The sequence below is a fragment of the Salmo salar genome, chromosome 15 (genome assembly GCF_965601325.2).
Source record: "Salmo salar chromosome 15, fSalSal1, whole genome shotgun sequence".
Classification (NCBI taxonomy): Eukaryota; Metazoa; Chordata; class Actinopteri; order Salmoniformes; family Salmonidae; genus Salmo; species Salmo salar.
This window is the reverse complement of record NC_138305.1, coordinates 109715572-109735000: the sequence shown is the minus strand read 5'-3', so window position 1 is coordinate 109735000 and position 19429 is coordinate 109715572. Positions and strand designations below refer to the sequence as shown.

Sequence of the window (19429 nt, the reverse complement as noted above, 5' to 3'; positions counted from 1 at the left end):
TGGCCAGGAGATAGAGGAGAGGTGAGATGCATCCTGGGAAAGTGACCTGTGGTACACACCTTCCCCCCCCCTCTGGTCAGCTGATCATATGAGCCACTCCCTGAGAGACTAACACACAGACAGTTGATGAGAAAAGACAAGGAAAGTCTGTGACGTGAGTCAACTGGGATACACCTCGGTGACAATTTCAGCGGAGTATACAGTAAGTTTGACTATCTGACAGCATCACGGTGTATCCCATCCATCAATGAACTTCCCCTCCTTAAGGAGAGCAGAAATAGAGCTGTGTGTGAACATGACCTCTCTCCCACTCGTAAATACACACACACACTCACACACACACACACACACACACACACACACACACACACACACACACACACACACACACACACACACACACACATGCACAGGCTCATCAACACACGCGGAAGAACACACATACACACACAAACACGCACAGTCACACGTAAACAGACACGCACGTAAACACACACACATACGCACGTAAACAGACACGCACGTAAACACACACACACACACACACACACGTAAACACACACACACGCTGGAAAACAAAACGTAGTACCATGCCATTGTGTGCCTTTGTCTTCCACAGTGTGTGTGTGTGTGTGTCTCTCCCTGTGTGTGTGTGTGTGTGTGTGTGTGTGTGTGTTTTTGTTTCTCACTCTCAGATTCTAAAAGAGATGAGAGGAGAAATAGCTGAGTAGAGTGAAGTCTCCTCCAGCCTCTGTGTCTGCAGTCGGGGCCAAATTTCCACTGTGGTGTAGGTGTGGTACCCTGCTCTCTCTGCCTGCCGCGGCGTGACATACACACACCCAGCGGCAGAGGCAGACAGCGGTGAATAGGAGGCGCTAGTCTTCTCGCTGAGCTGGGCTGGAGGCCAGCAGCTCTCTCTGTCCCAGCGACAAGACGCCAGGCCTGGCATTTCAGCAACCTCCCTCCCTCCCCTCCCCTCCCCCCTCTCCCTCCTCCTCCTCCCTCTATCTCTCCCCCCCTCTCTAGCAGCCATGGGAGGCTGGGTGTTTGCCCCTCTCCTCTCTGCCCTCTCCTTCCTCCCCTCTCTTCCCTCTTCTCCTCCCTCCTTTCTCCTCTTTCCTCCCTCCTCTCTCCTCTCCCCTCTCCTCCTTTCCCTCCCTCTTCTCTCCTCACTCCTTTCCTCCCTTCCCTCCCTCCTCTCTCCTCACTCCACTCTCCTCCATCCTTCCCTCCCTCCTCTCTCCTCTCCCCTCTCCTCCCTCCCTCTCTCCCCCTCCTTCCTCCTCTCTCCTTCGTCCGCTCTCCTCCCTCTCTTCTCCTCCCTCGCCTCTCCTTCCTCTCCTCCGCTCTCTTCCTCCTCCCCCCCTATACTCCCTCCCTTCCCTCTCCTCCCTCGCCTCTCCTTCCTCTCCTCCGCTCTCTTCCTCCTCCCCCCTATACTCCCTTCCCTCTCCTCCCTCGCCTCTCCTTCCTCTCCTCCGCTCTCCTCCGCTCTCCTCCTCCCTCCCCTCTACTCACCCCCACCTCTCTCACCAGATTTCCCTGCAGGAACATCGCTGTTTTCCTGTCCTGGCCACTAGAACCACGTGTGTGTGTGTGTGTGTGTGTGTGTGTGTGTGTGTGTGTGTGTGTGTGTGTGTGTGTGTGTGTGTGTGTGTGTGTGTGTGTGTGTGTGCATAAGTCTCGAGAGGTGGTGGGGGGGGGGGGGGGGGGGGGGGGGGGGGGGGGGGTGGTGCTGGTCATTAAGACAGACTGTGTGTGAGAATGTCAGGGTGAGGCACAAACAGCAGACAGCCAGGCGGGAGGGAGGGTGAAGGGAGGGTGAAGGGAGGGAGAGTCTCTGTTCTTCTAGCTCTGTCATGTTTCAACACCGACCGGCTCAGCAACCTCAGTAGTCTCCCAGTCAATCAACTACCTCCCCATTCTTTCCCAGTCCTGGTCGGGTGTGGGTCCCCAGTACCCATCCCCTGTTGACACACACACACACACACACACACACACACACACACACACACACACACACACACACACACACACACACACACACACTCTGTCACGTTGGTATGAATGATTCGGGAGACAGGCGCAGGAATGCGTAATAAGGTTTTTATTCATCCCAAATTACAGCGTGCCGTGTAAATGCACGGGGACGAAGACCAAACAAACACGTATACAAAACACAGGGTAGAAACCCAAAACAAAAGAGAGAGGAGTACCTCGAATAAATAACACAATCGCACACAATGATTAACACACGGGACGAAACCCGTGACCATCTGCGCAATACAAGCGGCACGAAAGCCAAAACAACATAGCACAGGTACTCACACGAACCAACAGACGTTGGAACAATAAATCGAACAAGACCCTGGTGAACCAAATGGCGCATATATACAAATACTAATTAGTGGGAATAGGGGACAGATGTGCATGATGAAAGTTCCGGAGGGATCCGTGACACACACACACACACACACACACACACACACACACACACACACACACACACACACACACACACACACACACACACACACACACACACACACACACACACACACACACACACACACACACACAAGCTAACATACGGAATTGTTTTAAGATAGTCATACCAATAATGATTTTATCATAATCAATCAATCGTAATCAAGACTCCGTAAGGTATCAAAAAAACATATACAAAAATGATTAGATGAAACATTGAATTTGGCATTACTAGCCCATACAAACACATTGAATAACAAATTCACTACATGGAACACCAGATAGTACCCCCCCCCCCCCCAAAAACAAAAAAATCAAAAGGAAGTTTGTTCTGAAGTGTCTGTCCTATAGCTGAGAGATATAAGAAAGATCAGGAAACGATATATATACATATTTATATATATAAGTATTTATTCCCTTAGTTTAGGCAGTAAACTATCTCCATATATACTTCCATTCATTTTTTTGTGTGGGTGTCAGAGCAAAACAGAGAATACCAGCTTTCTGTAGAGTAATAGTTTATAGTATCATAGCATTATTTATAGGTCATAATAGTTTGTAGACCAAAAGCGTTTGGATGCTACAGACGTTTTCGTGAGAAAAAGACTGAATTTATCAGGATGTCTCATGGTCTGATAAAACACCGCTATAACTTTCCACCGCCGGTGGAATTGATGCTGGGGGATTGAGACGCAGCCCATTTAAATCCACATATCTCTCTAGCTTAATAAACAGACAGATTTTGATGGGGATTTGATGGGAATGAGACAGTGAAGAGAGGAAGAGGAGGGAGAGAGAGAGGGAGGAGATAAAGAGAGATGGAGATGAGAGATACAGAGTAGTGAGAGAGAGAGGGAGGAGATAAAGAGAGAGGAGGAGAGGTGGATAGAGAGAGAGAGAGGAGGGAGAAGGATGGAGAGATTGAGAAGAGGAAAGGTGGCAGTTTGTAGCCTGTACGGTGAAGCTATCTCTTCATGCCTGTCTGTCCCGTACCCTAGTGTGTGTCTAACTTGATCTCTCTTTCGTTGTGGAGAATTTTACTGATTTTATCGGGAAATTCAAATAAGCATTGTGATTGGCTAAAAATGTGCAGTTCTGTTTCTCTCCATTGGGGGGCAGTCGAGTCATTGGGATCAGGGCTACATTAAAATAGTATTTTCTCTCTCTCTCTCGCGCTTGCCAGGCTTAGGTCTTATTACTGCCACATTCAAATATACAAAAATGTATCTGACAGCCAAACACATCAACAACGGTGGTTTAATATATCTTAATTACACAAGATAGATATTGGTCTCCACTAGGCTATGACACACAAGTGTCTTTCAGGGGGGGGGGGGGGCAATTCCAGTCCTCGAAGGGCCTGATTGGTGTCACAGTTTTTGCCCCAGCACCCAGCTAACACACCTGACTCCAACAATCACCTAATCATGATCTTCAGTTTAGAAATGCAATTTGATTAAATCAGCTGTGTTTGTTAGGGATGGAGAAACAGTGTGACACCAATCAGGCCCCCCCCCCCTGGAGTTTTCCCGTCCCTGTTAGTGTCTAGAGGTTATAAATGAACTGTCAAAATGTTGTCCAGTCATGGCCTGGAGGTTAGGGCTGCTGCCTTATACAGGCCTACCGTGTTGGGTTTGATTCGAGCCCTTCTGGCACAAATAACCCCATGTCCAGATTGACTTGATGTCATTACATTTACGTCATTTAACAGATGCTCTTATCCAGAGCAATTTACAGTAGTGAACACATACATTTCATACATTTTGTTTTTGTACTGGCCCCCCGTGGGAGTCGAACCCACAACCCTGGCATTGCACACACCATGCTATACCAACTGAGCTACAGGAGTCCACATTACACATTTAAAATATGGGGTATTTATTAATTTCCCTTGATAAGAAATAACCATACCAGACGCTTTTTTTGGATAAAGTAAATAGTAAACAAATAAAACAGTACACCAACACATTAGTTTCCATTCACACAAAGTGTCAGGTAAATTGTCACAGTAGTTTTACAGCGGTAAACGAAGAAATACTTGATTTCTATTGTACAGAATGCTTCCAAAATAGATACATCAACTTTTAGTCTGTTCAAAAAGGACAAAGTTTTTCCGTTGACAATACCAATCAGATAGCGAATGTATCTTGAAAGACTTTGGAAGCAGGACTAAGGCGGAGAGGAAAGAGGCGAAACGAGAGGGCTCAATCTCGCCAAAATAAGCCCAAGGCGTTTCTATTCATTTCACAATAAAACCTTTTTTTTTTTTTTTTTTACAGAAAATATTTACACCAAGTGGATCATAATGAACAGGCAAGTGTTCCAACAGTCAAACAATCAGTACAGAAATGTTCCTATTGATCATGTTACTAGTATGCAAATCAAACACATTTCACCATGGTGTCAAAAGTATAATGATGATAATGATGTCAAAAGTATAATTTTTTTTGTGCATTTTAGCTAACCCTAACTCTTCTTTACTAACCTTAACCTTCTCCTCCTAACCTGCTACATTAATTATCCTAACCTGCTACGTGAATTATCCTAACCGGCCCACGAAAAGAAAAACTTTTACAAAAAAAAAACGTATCCCTTCTATACAAAACCAGTTTGACCTTCCAACCATCCCTTCTCTCCTTTCCACTTTGAAGGGTATTTTCTTCTCTTGGTTAGTACAGACTCCTCCCTCCTCCGTTTTGCCATTACAAGCTGGAAATAAAAAGACACACAAACTGGATTTCTTGTACAGTGAGGGAAAAAAGTATTTGATCCTCTGCTGATTTTGTACGTTTGCCCACTGACAAAGAAATGATCAGTCTAATTTTAATGGTAGGTTTATTTGAACAGTGAGAGACAGAATAACAACAAAAAAATCCAGAAAAACGCATGTCAAAAATGTTATAATATGATTTGCATTTTAATGAGGGAAATAAGTATTTGACCCCCTCTGTAAAACATGACTTAGTACTTGGTGGCAAAACCCTTGTTGGCAATCACAGAGGTCAGACGTTTCTTGTAGTTGGCCACCAGGTTTGCACACATCTCAGGAGGGATTTTGTCCCACTCCTCTTTGCAGATCTTCTCCAAGTCATTAAGGTTTCGAGGCTGACGTTTGGCAACTCGAACCTTCAGCTCCCTCCACAGATTTTCTATGGGATTAAGGTCTGGAGACTGGCTAGGCCACTCCAGGACCTTAATGTGCTTCTTCTTGAGCCACTCCTTTGTTGCCTTGGCCGTGTGTTTTGGGTCATTGTCATGCTGGAATACCCATCCACGACCCATTTTCAATTCCCTGGCTGAGGAAAGGAGGTTCTCACACAAGATTTGACGGTACATGGCCCCGTCCATCGTCCCTTTGGTTTGGTGAAGTTGTCCTGTCCCCTTAGCAGAAAAACACCCCCAAAAGCATAGTGTTTTCACCTCCATGTTTGACGGTAGGGATGGTGTTCTTGGGGTCATAGGCAGCATTCCTCCTCCTCCAAACACGGCGAGTTGAGTTGATGCCAAAGAGCTCAATTTTCACCCAGTTGTCCTCTGAATCATTCAGATGTTCATTGGCAAACTTCAGACAGGCATGTATATGTGCTTTCTTGAGCAGAAGGACCTTGCGGGCGCTGCAGGATTTCAGTCCTTCACGGCGTAGTGTGTTACCAATTGTTTTCTTGGTGACTATGATCCCAGCTGCCTTGAGATCATTGACAAGATCCTCCCGTGTAAATCTGGGACGATTCCTCACTGTTCTCATGATTATTGCAACTCCACGAGGTGAGATCTTGCATGGAGCCCCAGGCCGAGGGAGATTGACAGTTCTTTTGTGTTTCTTCCATTTGCACATAATAGCATCAACTGTTGACACCTTCTCACCAAGCTGCTTGGCGATGGTCTTGCAGCCCATTCCAGCCTTGTGTAGGTCTACAATCTTGTCCCTGACATCCTTGGAGAGCTCTTTGGTCTTGGCCATGGTGAAGAGTTTGGAATCTGATTGATTGATTGCTTCTGTGGACAGGTGTCTTTTATACAGGTAACAAGCTGCGGTTAAGAGCACTCCCTTTAAGAGTGTGCTCTTAATCTCAGCTCGTTACCTGTATAAAAGACACCTGGGAATCAAAAATCTTTCTGATTGAGAGGGGGTGAAATACTTATTTCCCTCATTAAAATGCAAATCAATTTATAACATTTCTGACGTGTTTTTCTGGATTTCTTTGTTGTTATTCTGTCTCTCACTGTTCAAATAAACCTACCATTAAAATTATAGACTGATCATTTCTTTGTCAGTGGACAAATGTACAAAATCAGCAGGGGATCAAATACTTTTTTCCCTCACTGTATATAGTCACAATGATTGTATGACAGAGGTGCTTATAGGCCTTGTCATAAAAACAGAATGACATTTAGACAATCACACACACACACACACACACACACACACACACACACACACAACACACACACACACACACACACACACACACACACACACACACACACACACAGAGAGAGAGAGAGAATGAGTGAGAGAGAGCAATGGAGTAGGAAGATGCTGATAGGGGGGACTGACCCAGAGATCTAGCTAACGTTAGCTAGCTACATGGTTGACACTGAAGCTACCTAGCTAGATTAGCCAGCTTATGTAATGGCAACCTAATGTGATAGCTAGTCAGCTATTTCCACACACATCTGATGAATCTGTTTACCATTTATGCCAATGACAAGATGGCTAGTTGGCCAACGAACAGAGATTCTATAGGGAGTTAAAAACAGGAGACTCTTTCTGTCAGATTGTGGGTTAGCCAAAGCTAGCTAAAAAGGTAGATTGGTAAAAAAAAAAAATTAAAATAAAAACTGACATTGAATATCCCTTTGAGCATGGTGAAGTAATTCGTTAGACTTTGGATGGTGTATCAATATACCCAGTCACTACAAAGATACAGGCATACTTCCTAACTCAGTTGCCGGAGAGGAAGGAAACTGCTCAGGGATTTCACCATGAGGCCAATGGTGACTTTAAAACAGTTACAGAGTTTAATGAATGTGATAGGAGAAAACTGAGGATGGATCAACAACATTGTAGTTACTCCACAATACTAACCTAATTGACAGAGTGAAAAGAAGGAAGCCTGTTCAGAATACAAATATTTCAAAACATCCATCCTGTTTGCAAAAATGCACTAAAATAATACTGCAAAAAAATTGGCAAAGCAATTAACTTACTATGCTTGTAATCGTTAAGGACTGGGGAGTTTTTCAGGATAAAGTTATCAAGACAGTGAATGTTCCTGAATGGCCGAGTTTTGACTTAAATCTCCTTGATAATCTATGGCAAGAATTGAAAATATTGTCTAGCAATGATCAGCAACCAATTACACAGAACTTAAATAATTGGCAAATATTGTACAATCCAGGTGTGCAAATCTTACCAAGAAAGAATCACAGCTGTAATTGCTGCAAAGGTGATTCTAACATGTGAATACTATTTAAATGGAATATGTTCAATGCTTAAACCTGTCTTTCATGTTGGTGATGAAGAAACGCATCAGAGACATAATGTTAATATCTAATGTTTTAAAATAACAAAAATCACAACATTGTCAACATTGTCTATCATCATTTCTTTTTGACTGATGGCTAAAGGCTGCCAGCGCAAGTCGGCTGTTGCCCGAGGACAGAGTGAGTGAAAGAGAAACATTGCAGCACCAAGTTAATTCAATAAACATTTTAGTATGTAAATGAAACTCCACCACACGCGTATATAGTAGTGATGTATATAAAGTTGAAGTCAGAAGTTTACATACACCTTAGCCAAATACATTTAAACTCAGCTTTTCACAATTCCTGATATTTAATACTAGTAAAAATTCCCTGTCTTTTTTATTTCATTTTTTTATTTCATTTTTTATTTAACCAGGTAGGCTAGTTGAGAACAAGTCCTCATTTGCAACTGCGACCTGGCCAAGATAAAGCATAGCAGTTCGACAAAAACAACAACACAGAGTTACACATGGAATAAACAATACATACAGTCTATAATACAGTAGGAACATTTTTTTTTTAAGTCTATATACAGTGAGTGCAAATGAGGTAAGATAAGGGAGTTAAGGCAATAAATAGGCCATGGTGGCGAAGTAATTACAAAATAGCAATTAAACACTGGAATGGTAGATGTGCAGAAGATGGATGTGCAAGTAGAGATACTGGAGTGCAAAGGAGCAAGATAAATAAATAAATACAGCATGGGGATGAGGTAGTTGGATGGGCTATTTACGGATGGGCTATGTACAGGTGCAGTGATCTGTGAGCTGCTCTGACAGCTGGTGCTTAAAGCTAGTGAAGGAGATATGAGTCTCCAGCTTCAGTGATTTTTGCAGTTCGTTCCAGTCATTGGCAGCAGAGAACTGGAAGGAAAGGCGGCCAAAGGAGGAATTGGCTTTTGGGGTGACCAGTGAGATATACCTGCTGGAGCATGTGCTACGAGTGGGTGCTGCTATGGTGACCAGTGAGCTGAGATAAGGCGGGACTTTACCTAGCAGAGACTTGTAGATGACCTGGAGCCAGTGGGTTTGGCGACGAGTATGAAACGAGGGCCAGCCAACGAGGGCGTACAGGTCGCAGTGGTGGGTAATATATGGGGCTTTGGTGACAAAATGGATGGCACTGTGATAGACTGCATCCAATTTGTTGAGTAGAGTGTTGGAGGCTATTTTATAAATGACATCGGCGAAGTCGAGGATCGGTAGGATGGTCAGTTTTACGAGGGTATGTTTGGCAGCATGAGTGAAGGATGCTTTGTTGCGAAATAGGAAGCCGATTCTAGATTTAATTTTGGATTGAAGATGCTTAATGTGAGTCTGGAAGGAGAGTTTACAGTCTAACCAGACACCTAGGTATTTGTAGTTGTCCACATATTCTAAGTCAGAACCGTCCAGAGTAGTGATGCTGGACGGGCGAGCAGGTGCGGGCAGTGATCGGTTGAAGAGCATGTATTTAGTTTTACTTGCATTTAAGAGCAGTTGGAGGCCACGGAAGGAGAGTTGTATGGCACTGAAGCTCGTCTGGAGGTTAGTTAACATGGTGTCCAAAGAAGGGCCAGAAGTATACAGAATGGTGTCGTCTGCGTAGAGGTGGATCAGAGAATCACCAGCAGCAAGAGCGACATCATTTATGTATACAGAGAAAGAATCAGCCCGAGAATTGAACCCTGTGGCACCCCCATAGAGACTGCTAGAGGTCCGGACAACAGGCCATCCGATTTGACACACTGAAATCTATCAGAGAAGTAGTTCTTGAACTAGGTGAGGCAGTCATTTGAGAAACCAAGGCTGTTAAGTCTGCCAAAAAGAATGTGGTGATTGACAGAGTTGAAAGCCTTGGCCAGGTCGATGAATACAGCTGCACAGTATTGTCTCTTATCGATGGCGGTTATGATGTCGTTTAGAACCTTGAGAGTGGCTGAGGTGCACCCATGACCAGCTCTGAAACCAGATTGCATAGCAGAGAAGGTACGGTGGGATTCGAAATGGTTGGTGATCTGTTTATTAACTTGGCTTTCAAAGACCTTAGAAAGACAGGGTAGGATAGATATAGGTCTGTAGCAGTTTGGGTCTAGAGTGTCTCCCCCTTTGAAGAGGGGGATGACCGCGGCAGCTTTCCAATCTTTGGGGATCTCAGAAAATACAAAAGAGAGGTTGAACAGGCTAGTAATAGGGGTTGCAACAATTTTGGCTGATGATTTTAGAAAGAGAGTGTCCAGATTGTCTAGCCCTGCTGATTTGTAGGGGTCCAGATTTTGCAGCTCTTTCAGAACATCAGCTATCTGGATTTGGGTGAAGGAGAAATGGGGGAGCCTTGGGCAAGTTGCTGTGGGGGTTGCAGGGCTGTTGACCGGGATAGGGGTAGCCAGGTGGAAAGCATGGCCAGCCGTAGAAAAATGCTTATTGAAATTCTCAATTATTGTGGATTTATCGGTGGTGACAGTGTTTCCTAACCTCAGTGCAGTGGGCAGCTGGGATGAGGTGCTCTTATTCTCCATGGACTTTACAGTCTCCCAGAACCTTTTGGAGTTTGTGCTGCAGGATGCAAATTTCTGTTTGAAAAAGCTAGTCTTCGCTTTCCTAACTGCCTGTGTATATTGGTTCCTAACTTCCCTGAAAAGTTGCATATCGCGGGGGCTATTCGATGCTAATCCCGTATGCCACAGGATGTTTTTGTGCTGGTCAAGGGCAGTCAGGTATGGAGTGAACCCAGGGCTATATCTGTTCCTGGTTCAATATTTTTGGAATGGGGCATGCTTATTTTAGATTGTGAGGAAAGCTCTTTTAAAGAATAACCAGGCATCTTCTACTGACGGAATGAGGTCAATATCCTTCCAGGATACTCGGGCAGGTCGATTACCAAAGGCCTGCTCGCTGAAGTGTTTTAGGGAGCGTTTGACAGTGATGAGGGGTGTTCATTTGACCGAGGACCCATTTCGGATGCAAGCACCGAGGCAGTGATCGCTGAGATCCTGGTTGAAGACAGCAGAGGTGTATTTTGAGGGCAGGTTGGTTAGGTTGGATATCTGTGAAATTATGCAGAAATCCAGGTAATTCCGAAGGGTTCACATACTTCTTCTTGTCACTGTAAATTCAATTTGTGTTTCACTTGATTTGGATAATCCCAAATCATATCTACAGATAGTTACTAGAATGTTGTAACTGATATGCTGTTATGATAAATTGTATATTAATATGTTTTTAAATAACATAACATTCTTAGAATGTTCTCTGTACGTCACAAACATTTTTGTGTGTTGTTTTTTCATGGAAAGATTTCTTAACCTTCTCGGAACAATTTGGGAACACTACTTTAAATAGAAACCATGAGGAAATCTGTTGGAAACGTTATACTGAAGTACTGAAATTCCCACAGAAGAAGGTTGTTTCTTAACCTTCTCTGAACTATTTGAGAACTTTCCCAATGTCAAACCAGTTGGAGAATGTTCCTAGAACATTACCAACATTTTTAATTAAATGTAACCATGTTTGACCTGTTAGTCAACTTTCCGTTAAAGTAATGAAATACTAAGAAAATATATATATATATTTTTTTTTTTGGTGAAATTTCTTAAAATGTGCTGAGGATGTTCCAAAGCCTAGCAACTATCCTGTACCATTCCCAGAAAGCTGTGGTACGGTTGTATGCAAAATAGCCATAGGACAACCACACTCTCACCAATCTCTACGAAACAAATGGTTTTACCGGCCACGTCCTCAGAGAAAGAGTTCCCATCTTACCGTGTATAACATGTTAAAGTGTCCTCTGTTAGGATTGATCGTTACCTCCTGGGTTAAAGGACCAAGGAGGAAAACAGCCATTAATGCCTCATACAGCATGGATTATCCCTTTCCCTCTCTTTTACATTTGTCAAACCATTTTTTCTGTAATGGTTCAACATATCACATGACTTAATTGTTGCTGCAACAAGTCTGTGTGATAAGTTGTGAATTATTTTCGATAATTATTTTCGATAACATCAGAAGGACAGTTTGTTCTAATGTTTTTTTTAAAATTATTATTGGTGGGCGATATATGTCAAATTCGGCATCAACGTCACAGTTTTGACTTGTTCTAATGAGACCATGTTGAGAAGATTCGAGTGTCACCTCATGGTTGTGACTACTATTGAGTGCTAGTGTCCGATCTTATGTGTTTCAGCGTATTTCTCTGTGCAGCTCTCTTCTCTGTTTTCTGCCTCTAAAAGAAAGTCTAAGAGAGAGAGAAGAGAGAGACAGAGAGAGAGAGCTGCACCGCTAACGAGCAAGGCTTTGAGTGTGGTCTCCTTTCACCACAGCCATAGCCTCAGATGATGGGAGGAGAGGGGAGGGAGGGCGGGCGGGGGAGAGGGGGGTTGGATAGGGACTCTGGGGGAAGAAGGCGGGAGGCAGAGGAAGGTAGGGAGAGACAGAGACACACAGCGTGGCTGGGGAAGCTGTGTGTGTGTGTGTGTGTGTGTGTGTGTGTGTGTGTGTGTGTGTGTGTGTGTGTGTGTGTGTGTGTGTGTGTGTGTGTGTGGTGTGTGTGTGGGGGGAGAGGGTGAGCAGAAACAATGGTCCTCTCAGATTACATCTCTCTGTGTGAGCACTGAGCGGATAGGACAAGGAGGGAGGGAGGGGGGGGGCAGGGAGGGAGGGAGGCAGGGAGGAGGGAGGGAGGAAGGGAGGGAGGGAGGGAGGGAGGGAGGGAGGGAGGGAGGGAGGGGGGGAGGGAGTGAGGGGGGGCAGGGAGGGAGGGAGGGAGGGGGGGCAGGGAGGGAGGGAGGGAGGGAGGAGGAGGAAAGGAGGGGGAACTCTCCCACTGCCGACCCCTCCCGCTTGCCTTGCTAGTCTCCCTGGCGTCTGATTGGTTTAGGCTGCGTATATATTTACACCACGGGTTTTTCAACCCTCACCACAACTTTCAAACTGTCCAGCCCTGGAGGATAACAGAGGAGAAACACACACACACACAACGCTCTTTTACAAGAGGTCCTGGAAAACCGAGAGAGAAAGAAAGAGAAAGAGAGAGAAAGAGAGAGAGAAAGAGAGAGAGAAAGAGAGAGAGAAAGAGTCGTGGAACCTTCAGGACACTCTTGGTTTCTACTGAACCGTCTCACACCATTCAGAGGTCAATGCTTTGCTTTGGGCTTTCTGCTTCTCTTACCTCCGTCTCTTTCGGTTTCTCTGAACACTGTTGCTTTTTAAAACCTTTAGCCTTTTCCTCGTTGTCTGTGTTCAGAAATACAAAAGTTCACAGACAGAACTTAACACAACAACAACAAAAACTAAACAGGAGTTTGTTTAAGCTGGAATGAATATATCTGAGTCTAGTTACTGTCGCGAGGCCAGTTCTCTACCAGGCCGGGACGGAGCCAGGGGCCATCCATGGGTCTCTTCCCCCGGCCCAGGCTCTGATCGTGGGCTAGGACCCTTCGACCAGACCCCTCTTTATGGAGGATCTAGAGATCGTGGCTCTACTGGGGGCCGCACAGAGGCCAGGATAGTGGCCGGAGCTGAACCAGGGACAGGGGTAGGAAGCCCTGACTCGACCCACCCAGAAGCACCTTCCCTGGGCAACGTTGAGGGGAAAGCAGGGGGTGAGTCGAGGATCCGTCGGCCAATGAACGCTTTCATGGTTTGGGCTAAAGACGAGAGGAAACGACTGGCCGTTCAGAACCCAGACCTCCACAATGCTGTCCTCAGCAAGATGCTGGGTATGATATGACACACACACACACACACACACACACACACACACACACACACACACACACACACACACACACACACACACACACACACACACACACACACACACACACACACACACACACACACACAGTATTCAGGATGTTTTTTAGACTCATGACTGTGTGAAATATTAAAGCGTGTTTTCCTGTGGTGTTCTTAGGACGGTTTATGAGGTTGCGAATGTCACGAACCGCAATGAATCAGTTAAATCAACTCTAATTGTTGGTAGGACTTTAGTTACTGTTGGTACTACATCTTGTTCAAGCCAAAACCACATGTAAAATGGTTTCATTGCTCAATATGTGCAGTACTGCTTAATGCACATAGTTTTTCCTGAGAGTAAAGAAACAGATTTTTTTTTTAGTTTAGTTTGGCTTTTATTATGCAACAGCATAACTTAGTATCTACAATATAAAAATAAAAAAACTCCATCCAGAATATGTTTAGAGCTGTACAGATTCTTTTTATGCAATTAATACACGAGGGGAGTGTGGTATATGGCCAATATACCACGGCTAAGGGCTGTTCTTACGTACGACGCATAGCGGAGTGCCTGGATACAGCCCTTAGCCGTGGTATATTGGCCAATACAACCACAAACCCCCGAGGTGCCTTATTGCTATTATAAACTAGTTACCAATGTAATTAGAGCAGTAAAAATACATGTTTTGTCATACCCGTGGTATATGGTCTGATATACCACGGCTGTCAGCCAATCAGCATTCAGGGCTCAAACCACCCAGTTTATAATTGGATGTAGATTTTAACTAAATTTATGACGCCAATCATGTTGATAATGTTGGTAATGTTGATAATGATTATCATTATGATGCTGATTGCGTTACCGTTGCTAATAATGGTATTGTTGACAACAATGTATATATATATATATATATATATATATATATATATATATGTTACTATTATTATTATCTTTAGGCCAGTCGTGGAAGGCTCTGACTACTCTGGACAAGCGTCCCTTCGTTGAGGAGGCCGAGAGACTCCGCCTCCAACACCTTACGGACCATCCCAACTACAAGTACCGCCCGCGTCGCAAGAAACAGGCCAAAAAGCTCAAACGGGTAGAACCGGGTTTACTGCTCCACAGCCTAACCCAGGGAGGGACAGGGGTTCCTGGGGTAGGGGAGGTCTACGGACACCCTCTGGATGGTTATGGACATCCTCATCCTCATTCACACCACCACCACCTTCTGCCTCCACTAGGCCACTTCAGGGACCTCCACACTGGGGACACACTGAGCTACGGCCTGCCCACACCGGAGATGTCCCCACTGGATTTAATGGAGGAGGGGGGTGCGGAAGGAGGGGTGTTCTTTCCCCCTCACATGCAGGAGGACGTGGAGCTACATGGCACCTGGAGGAACTACCACCAACACCACCATTATAACAGCCATCACCATAACGCCCATGGTCATCCTCACAGCCACAGTCAGGGGCATAATCAGGGTCAGGGGCATAGTCAGGGGCATAATCAGGGGCATAATCAGGGTCAGGGGCATAGTCAGGGGCATAATCAGGGTCAGGGGCACAGTCAGGGGCATAATCAGGGGCATAATCAGGGTCAGGGGCACAGTCAGGGGCATAATCAGGGTCAGGGGCACAGTCAGGGGCATAGTCAGGGGCATAATCAGGGTCAGGGCCAAAGTGGTCATGATCACCATCTTAGCCAGAGCCAGAGGGGCTCCCTGCTCTGTCGTCCTCCCCAGGAAAAGTGCCTTAGCCAGGCTCCAGAGCCTACGAACTCTCCCAGTCCTTACTCTAACCCCCAGGGCTCCTCTATAAGCCTGTCTGAGCCAGTCAATCCCCACCAGTCCATCAGTAGTTCCTCTGTCTCCTCTGTGTCCTCTGGTTACTATAGTTACCTGTACAACAACGCTGGACCAGACACCCCCCAGGCCTCCCACCTGGGGCAGCTCTCTCCCCCACCCGAGTCCTCCTCTTCCTCACTGGCCCCCACCTCCAACCTTAAACCCCAGGCCCTGGACTCCGTAGACCAGACCGGATCCAACCACTTAGGCCTGACATCAGTTGAGTTCTGGACAGAAGTGGACCGCCATGAGTTTGACCAGTACCTGAGTGCTAACAGGACTCGTATGGAGGGGTACGGGAGTAACCTCGTTCCCGTTTCTAAATCCATGGAGGGGTATGGTAGTGTCCCCGTGTCGAAAGCTCTGGAGGGGTATACCAACGCACCCCTCTCTAAACCACTAGGGAGGATCTGTGAGGAGAGCCAGAGTAGTCCTCTCATCTCTGCTCTCGCTGATGCGAGTAGTGCTGTCTACTACAGTACCTGTATTACTGGGTAGACACCTTACTGACTGCTGTTAGTCTATGGCTGTGTGCCAGTGTCTAGTATGGTCTAGGGCAGCCTACAAGACCTGTTGGTCAAATACAGTATGTTAAACATACTGTAATACTGGAGTGGCATTTGGTGTAGTTTGCACTATGGAATAGGCCACAGAAGTGCAAACGCTAAATTAAGGCAAGTACACCTAAAAAAAAAAGAAGACATTTTTGAAAGCATTGGATTAATGTACTTGACCCAGGTCTGCAGTTGACCTTTAAGGACTTTCAGGGTAGGATTACTACAATGCATTATAGTCTACAACAGACCACAACAGACCACTGAAGACTACTGAGCTCTTCTACTTACTGTCCAGACAGGCAGAACATTTATAATGATAAACTGTTTATTTTTTTGGTTATTGCCATTTTTATACAGTATTCCTAATTTCATGTTGTTTGAGTTATTTGTGTAGATTTTTATTGAATTATTTCTATGAAAAACTGTTTTATTTGCACTGGGTCACAAATATATGTATAGGAAGACCATTCATGTTCCAAATCTTTCTAATGAAATATATATTTTACAAATGAAAGACTAGGATTGTTGTTTCAATACAATGTGAATTTATGAAGTATGCAATGTTAGGAGACTATGAGTTTGTTTTCAATAAGGTTCTAATTTTTTTCTATTTACATCAAAACACTTGTTCATATTTTAATTTCCATCACCAGACATAAAAAAAAAAGGGGAATCTGGGATTAGGATATGGATTTTAGGACATTTACATGAAGGATATATAGCCTTTGACCTCTTTCCTGTTGTTGTTCCCAGAATGCCTCTTTAAGAACCGCGTTGAGCAGGTAAAAACTACTTTTGGTTAAAAAAAAATAATAATCTAAGAATAAAAAAACCAAAAACAGTTGCTCTGCACTTAAATCAAGCAGGCAAAAATAAAAGCATTATTTCATGCAGTATTTCATTGTAATTACAACATTGCTTTTGACACATAGATATTTTTTTTTTCTCCAATGTTATACTTCGGTTGTTGTTTCTTTAATTGAAGAGGGCTTTTTGTAAATGAATATATTGCGTTTTAAATATTTTACAAAATAAATAAAGTCATTTCTAAGGATTTTTCATTTCCTGTTGTTCAGTTAGTTCAGATTTCATATTTTAGTTCCGATGTTATTTTTAGGGGTTATTCTAGTCTATGTTAGACATGCTAGTGGGGTTATTTTTAGAGGTTATTCTAGTCTATGTTAGACATGCTAGTGGGGTTATTTTTAGAGGTTATTCTAGTCTATATTAGACATGCTAGTGGGGTTATTTTTAGAGGTTATTCTAGTCTATATTAGACATGCTAGTGGGGTTATTTTTAGGGGTTATTCTAGTCTATGTTAGACATGATAGTGGGGTTATTTTTAGAGGTTATTCTAGTCTATGTTAGACATGCTAGTGGGGTTATTTTTAGGTTATTCTAGTCTATGTTAGACATGATAGTGGGGTTATTTTTAGGGGTTATTCTAGTCTATATTAGACATGCTAGTGGGGTTATTTTTAGAGGTTATTCTAGTCTATGTTAGACATGATAGTGGGGTTATTTTTAGGGGTTATTCTAGTCTATGTTAGACACTAGTCTATATTAGACACTTCAATCTAGTCAGTGTTTTGTGGTTGACAAAACATGTTGTTACTTTGAGTATCTGTCCTCTTTCTTTTCTCTCAAAAAGACAGACAGAGAGACAGAGAGACAGAGAGACAGACAGACAGACAGACAGACAGACAGACAGACAGACAGACAGACAGACAGACAGACAGACAGACAGACAGACAGACAGACAGACAGACAGACAGACAGACAGACAGATCTCTCCAGTGTGTAACCTTTAAGCCAACTGACTGTCTGAATCCATCCTTGTGGAGTTCTTATCACCACTATATTACTTTGGCGCATGAACCTGTTTTTCCCCCAAATCGCTGACTGAACGAAAACAATTCTAACAAGAATGAAACAACAGAACGCAAACGGCTGAGTCCCAAATTTCACCCCGTTCCCTATGGATCCTGGTCGACAGTGTTGTCCTGTTCCCTATGAGTCCTGGTCGACAGTGTTGCCCTGTTCCCTATGGATCCTGGTCGACAGTGTTGTCCTGTTCCCTATGAGTCCTGGTCGACAGTGTTGCCCTGTTCCCTATGAGTCCTGGTCGACAGTGTTGTCCTGTTCCCTATGGATCCTGGTCGACAGTGTTGTCCTGTTCCCTATGAGTCCTGGTCGACAGTGTTGCCCTGTTCCCTATGAGTCCTGGTCGACAGTGTTGCCCTGTTCCCTATGAGTCCTGGTCGACAGTATTGTCCTGTTCCCTATGAGTCCTGGTCGACAGTGTTGCCCTTTTCCCTATGGGTCCTGGTCGACAGTGTTGTCCTGTTCCCTATGAGTCCTGGTCGACAGTGTTGCCCTTTTCCCTATGGGTCCTGGTCGACAGTATTGTCCTGTTCCCTATGAGTCCTGGTCGACAGTGTTGCCCTTTTCCCTATGAGTCCTGGTCGACAGTGTTGTCCTGTTCCCTATGGATCCTGGTCGACAGTGTTGTCCTGTTCCCTATGAGTCCTGGTCGACAGTGTTGCCCTGTTCCCTATGAGTCCTGGTCGACAGTGTTGCCCTGTTCCCTATGAGTCCTGGTCGACAGTATTGTCCTGTTCCCTATGAGTCCTGGTCGACAGTGTTGCCCTTTTCCCTATGGGTCCTGGTCGACAGTGTTGTCCTGTTCCCTATGAGTCCTGGTCGACAGTGTTGCCCTTTTCCCTATGGGTCCTGGTCGACAGTGTTGCCCTGTTCCCTATGAGTCCTGGTCGACAGTGTTGTCCTGTTCCCTATGAGTCCTGGTCGACAGTGTTGTCCTATTCCCTATGAGTCCTGGTCGACAGTGTTGTCCAGTTCCCTATGAGTCCTGGTCGACAGTGTTGTCCTGTTCCCTATGAGTCCTGGTCGACAGTGTTGCCCTGTTCCCTATGAGTCCTGGTCGACAGTGTTGCCCTGTTCCCTATGAGGCCTGGTCGACAGTGTTGTCCTGTTCCCTGAGTCCTGGTCGACAGTGTTGTCCTGTTCTCTATGGGTCCTGGTCGACAGTGTTTCACTAAAAAGGTGCCATTTGGGAGAAAGATATACTGTTTCTCGCCTTGAGGCTCTCTCTTTACGCAGGGAGAGAAGGAAAGTAGATCAAAAGAGAAATAGATTTTTTTTTATTGTTTCCATAACACTCAATTAACTTTTGGATTAGAGAAAAAGAGAGTTGGATTTCTTAATAAGTTACGAGGATCTAACTGTTAAAATGTGTCTAGTTTTAAAATATTTGTTATGTCAGCATTTAGGCTG

General features: G+C 44.6%; 1 protein-coding gene across 1 annotated transcript; it reads left to right on the top strand.

Annotated features, from left to right (window-relative positions):
• The first annotated feature begins 12926 nt into the window (after positions 1-12926).
• On the top strand, positions 12927-17188 carry LOC106572917 (transcription factor Sox-18A). The gene is made up of 2 exons (XM_014147500.3): positions 12927-13711; positions 14688-17188. The coding sequence occupies exons 1-2, from the start codon at positions 13309-13311 to the stop codon at positions 16073-16075; spliced, it is 1791 nt and encodes a 596-aa protein (XP_014002975.2). The 5' UTR covers positions 12927-13308; the 3' UTR covers positions 16076-17188.
• The last annotated feature ends 2241 nt before the right edge of the window (positions 17189-19429 follow it).

Coding starts and splice junctions, on each gene's coding strand:
- LOC106572917 (XM_014147500.3), top strand. CDS start 13,309: ATGAATATATCTGAGTCTAGTTACTGTCGCGAGGCCAGTTCTCTACCA. Junction 13,712..14,687: donor TGTCCTCAGCAAGATGCTGG/GTATGATATGAC, acceptor TATTATCTTTAG/GCCAGTCGTGGAAGGCTCTG.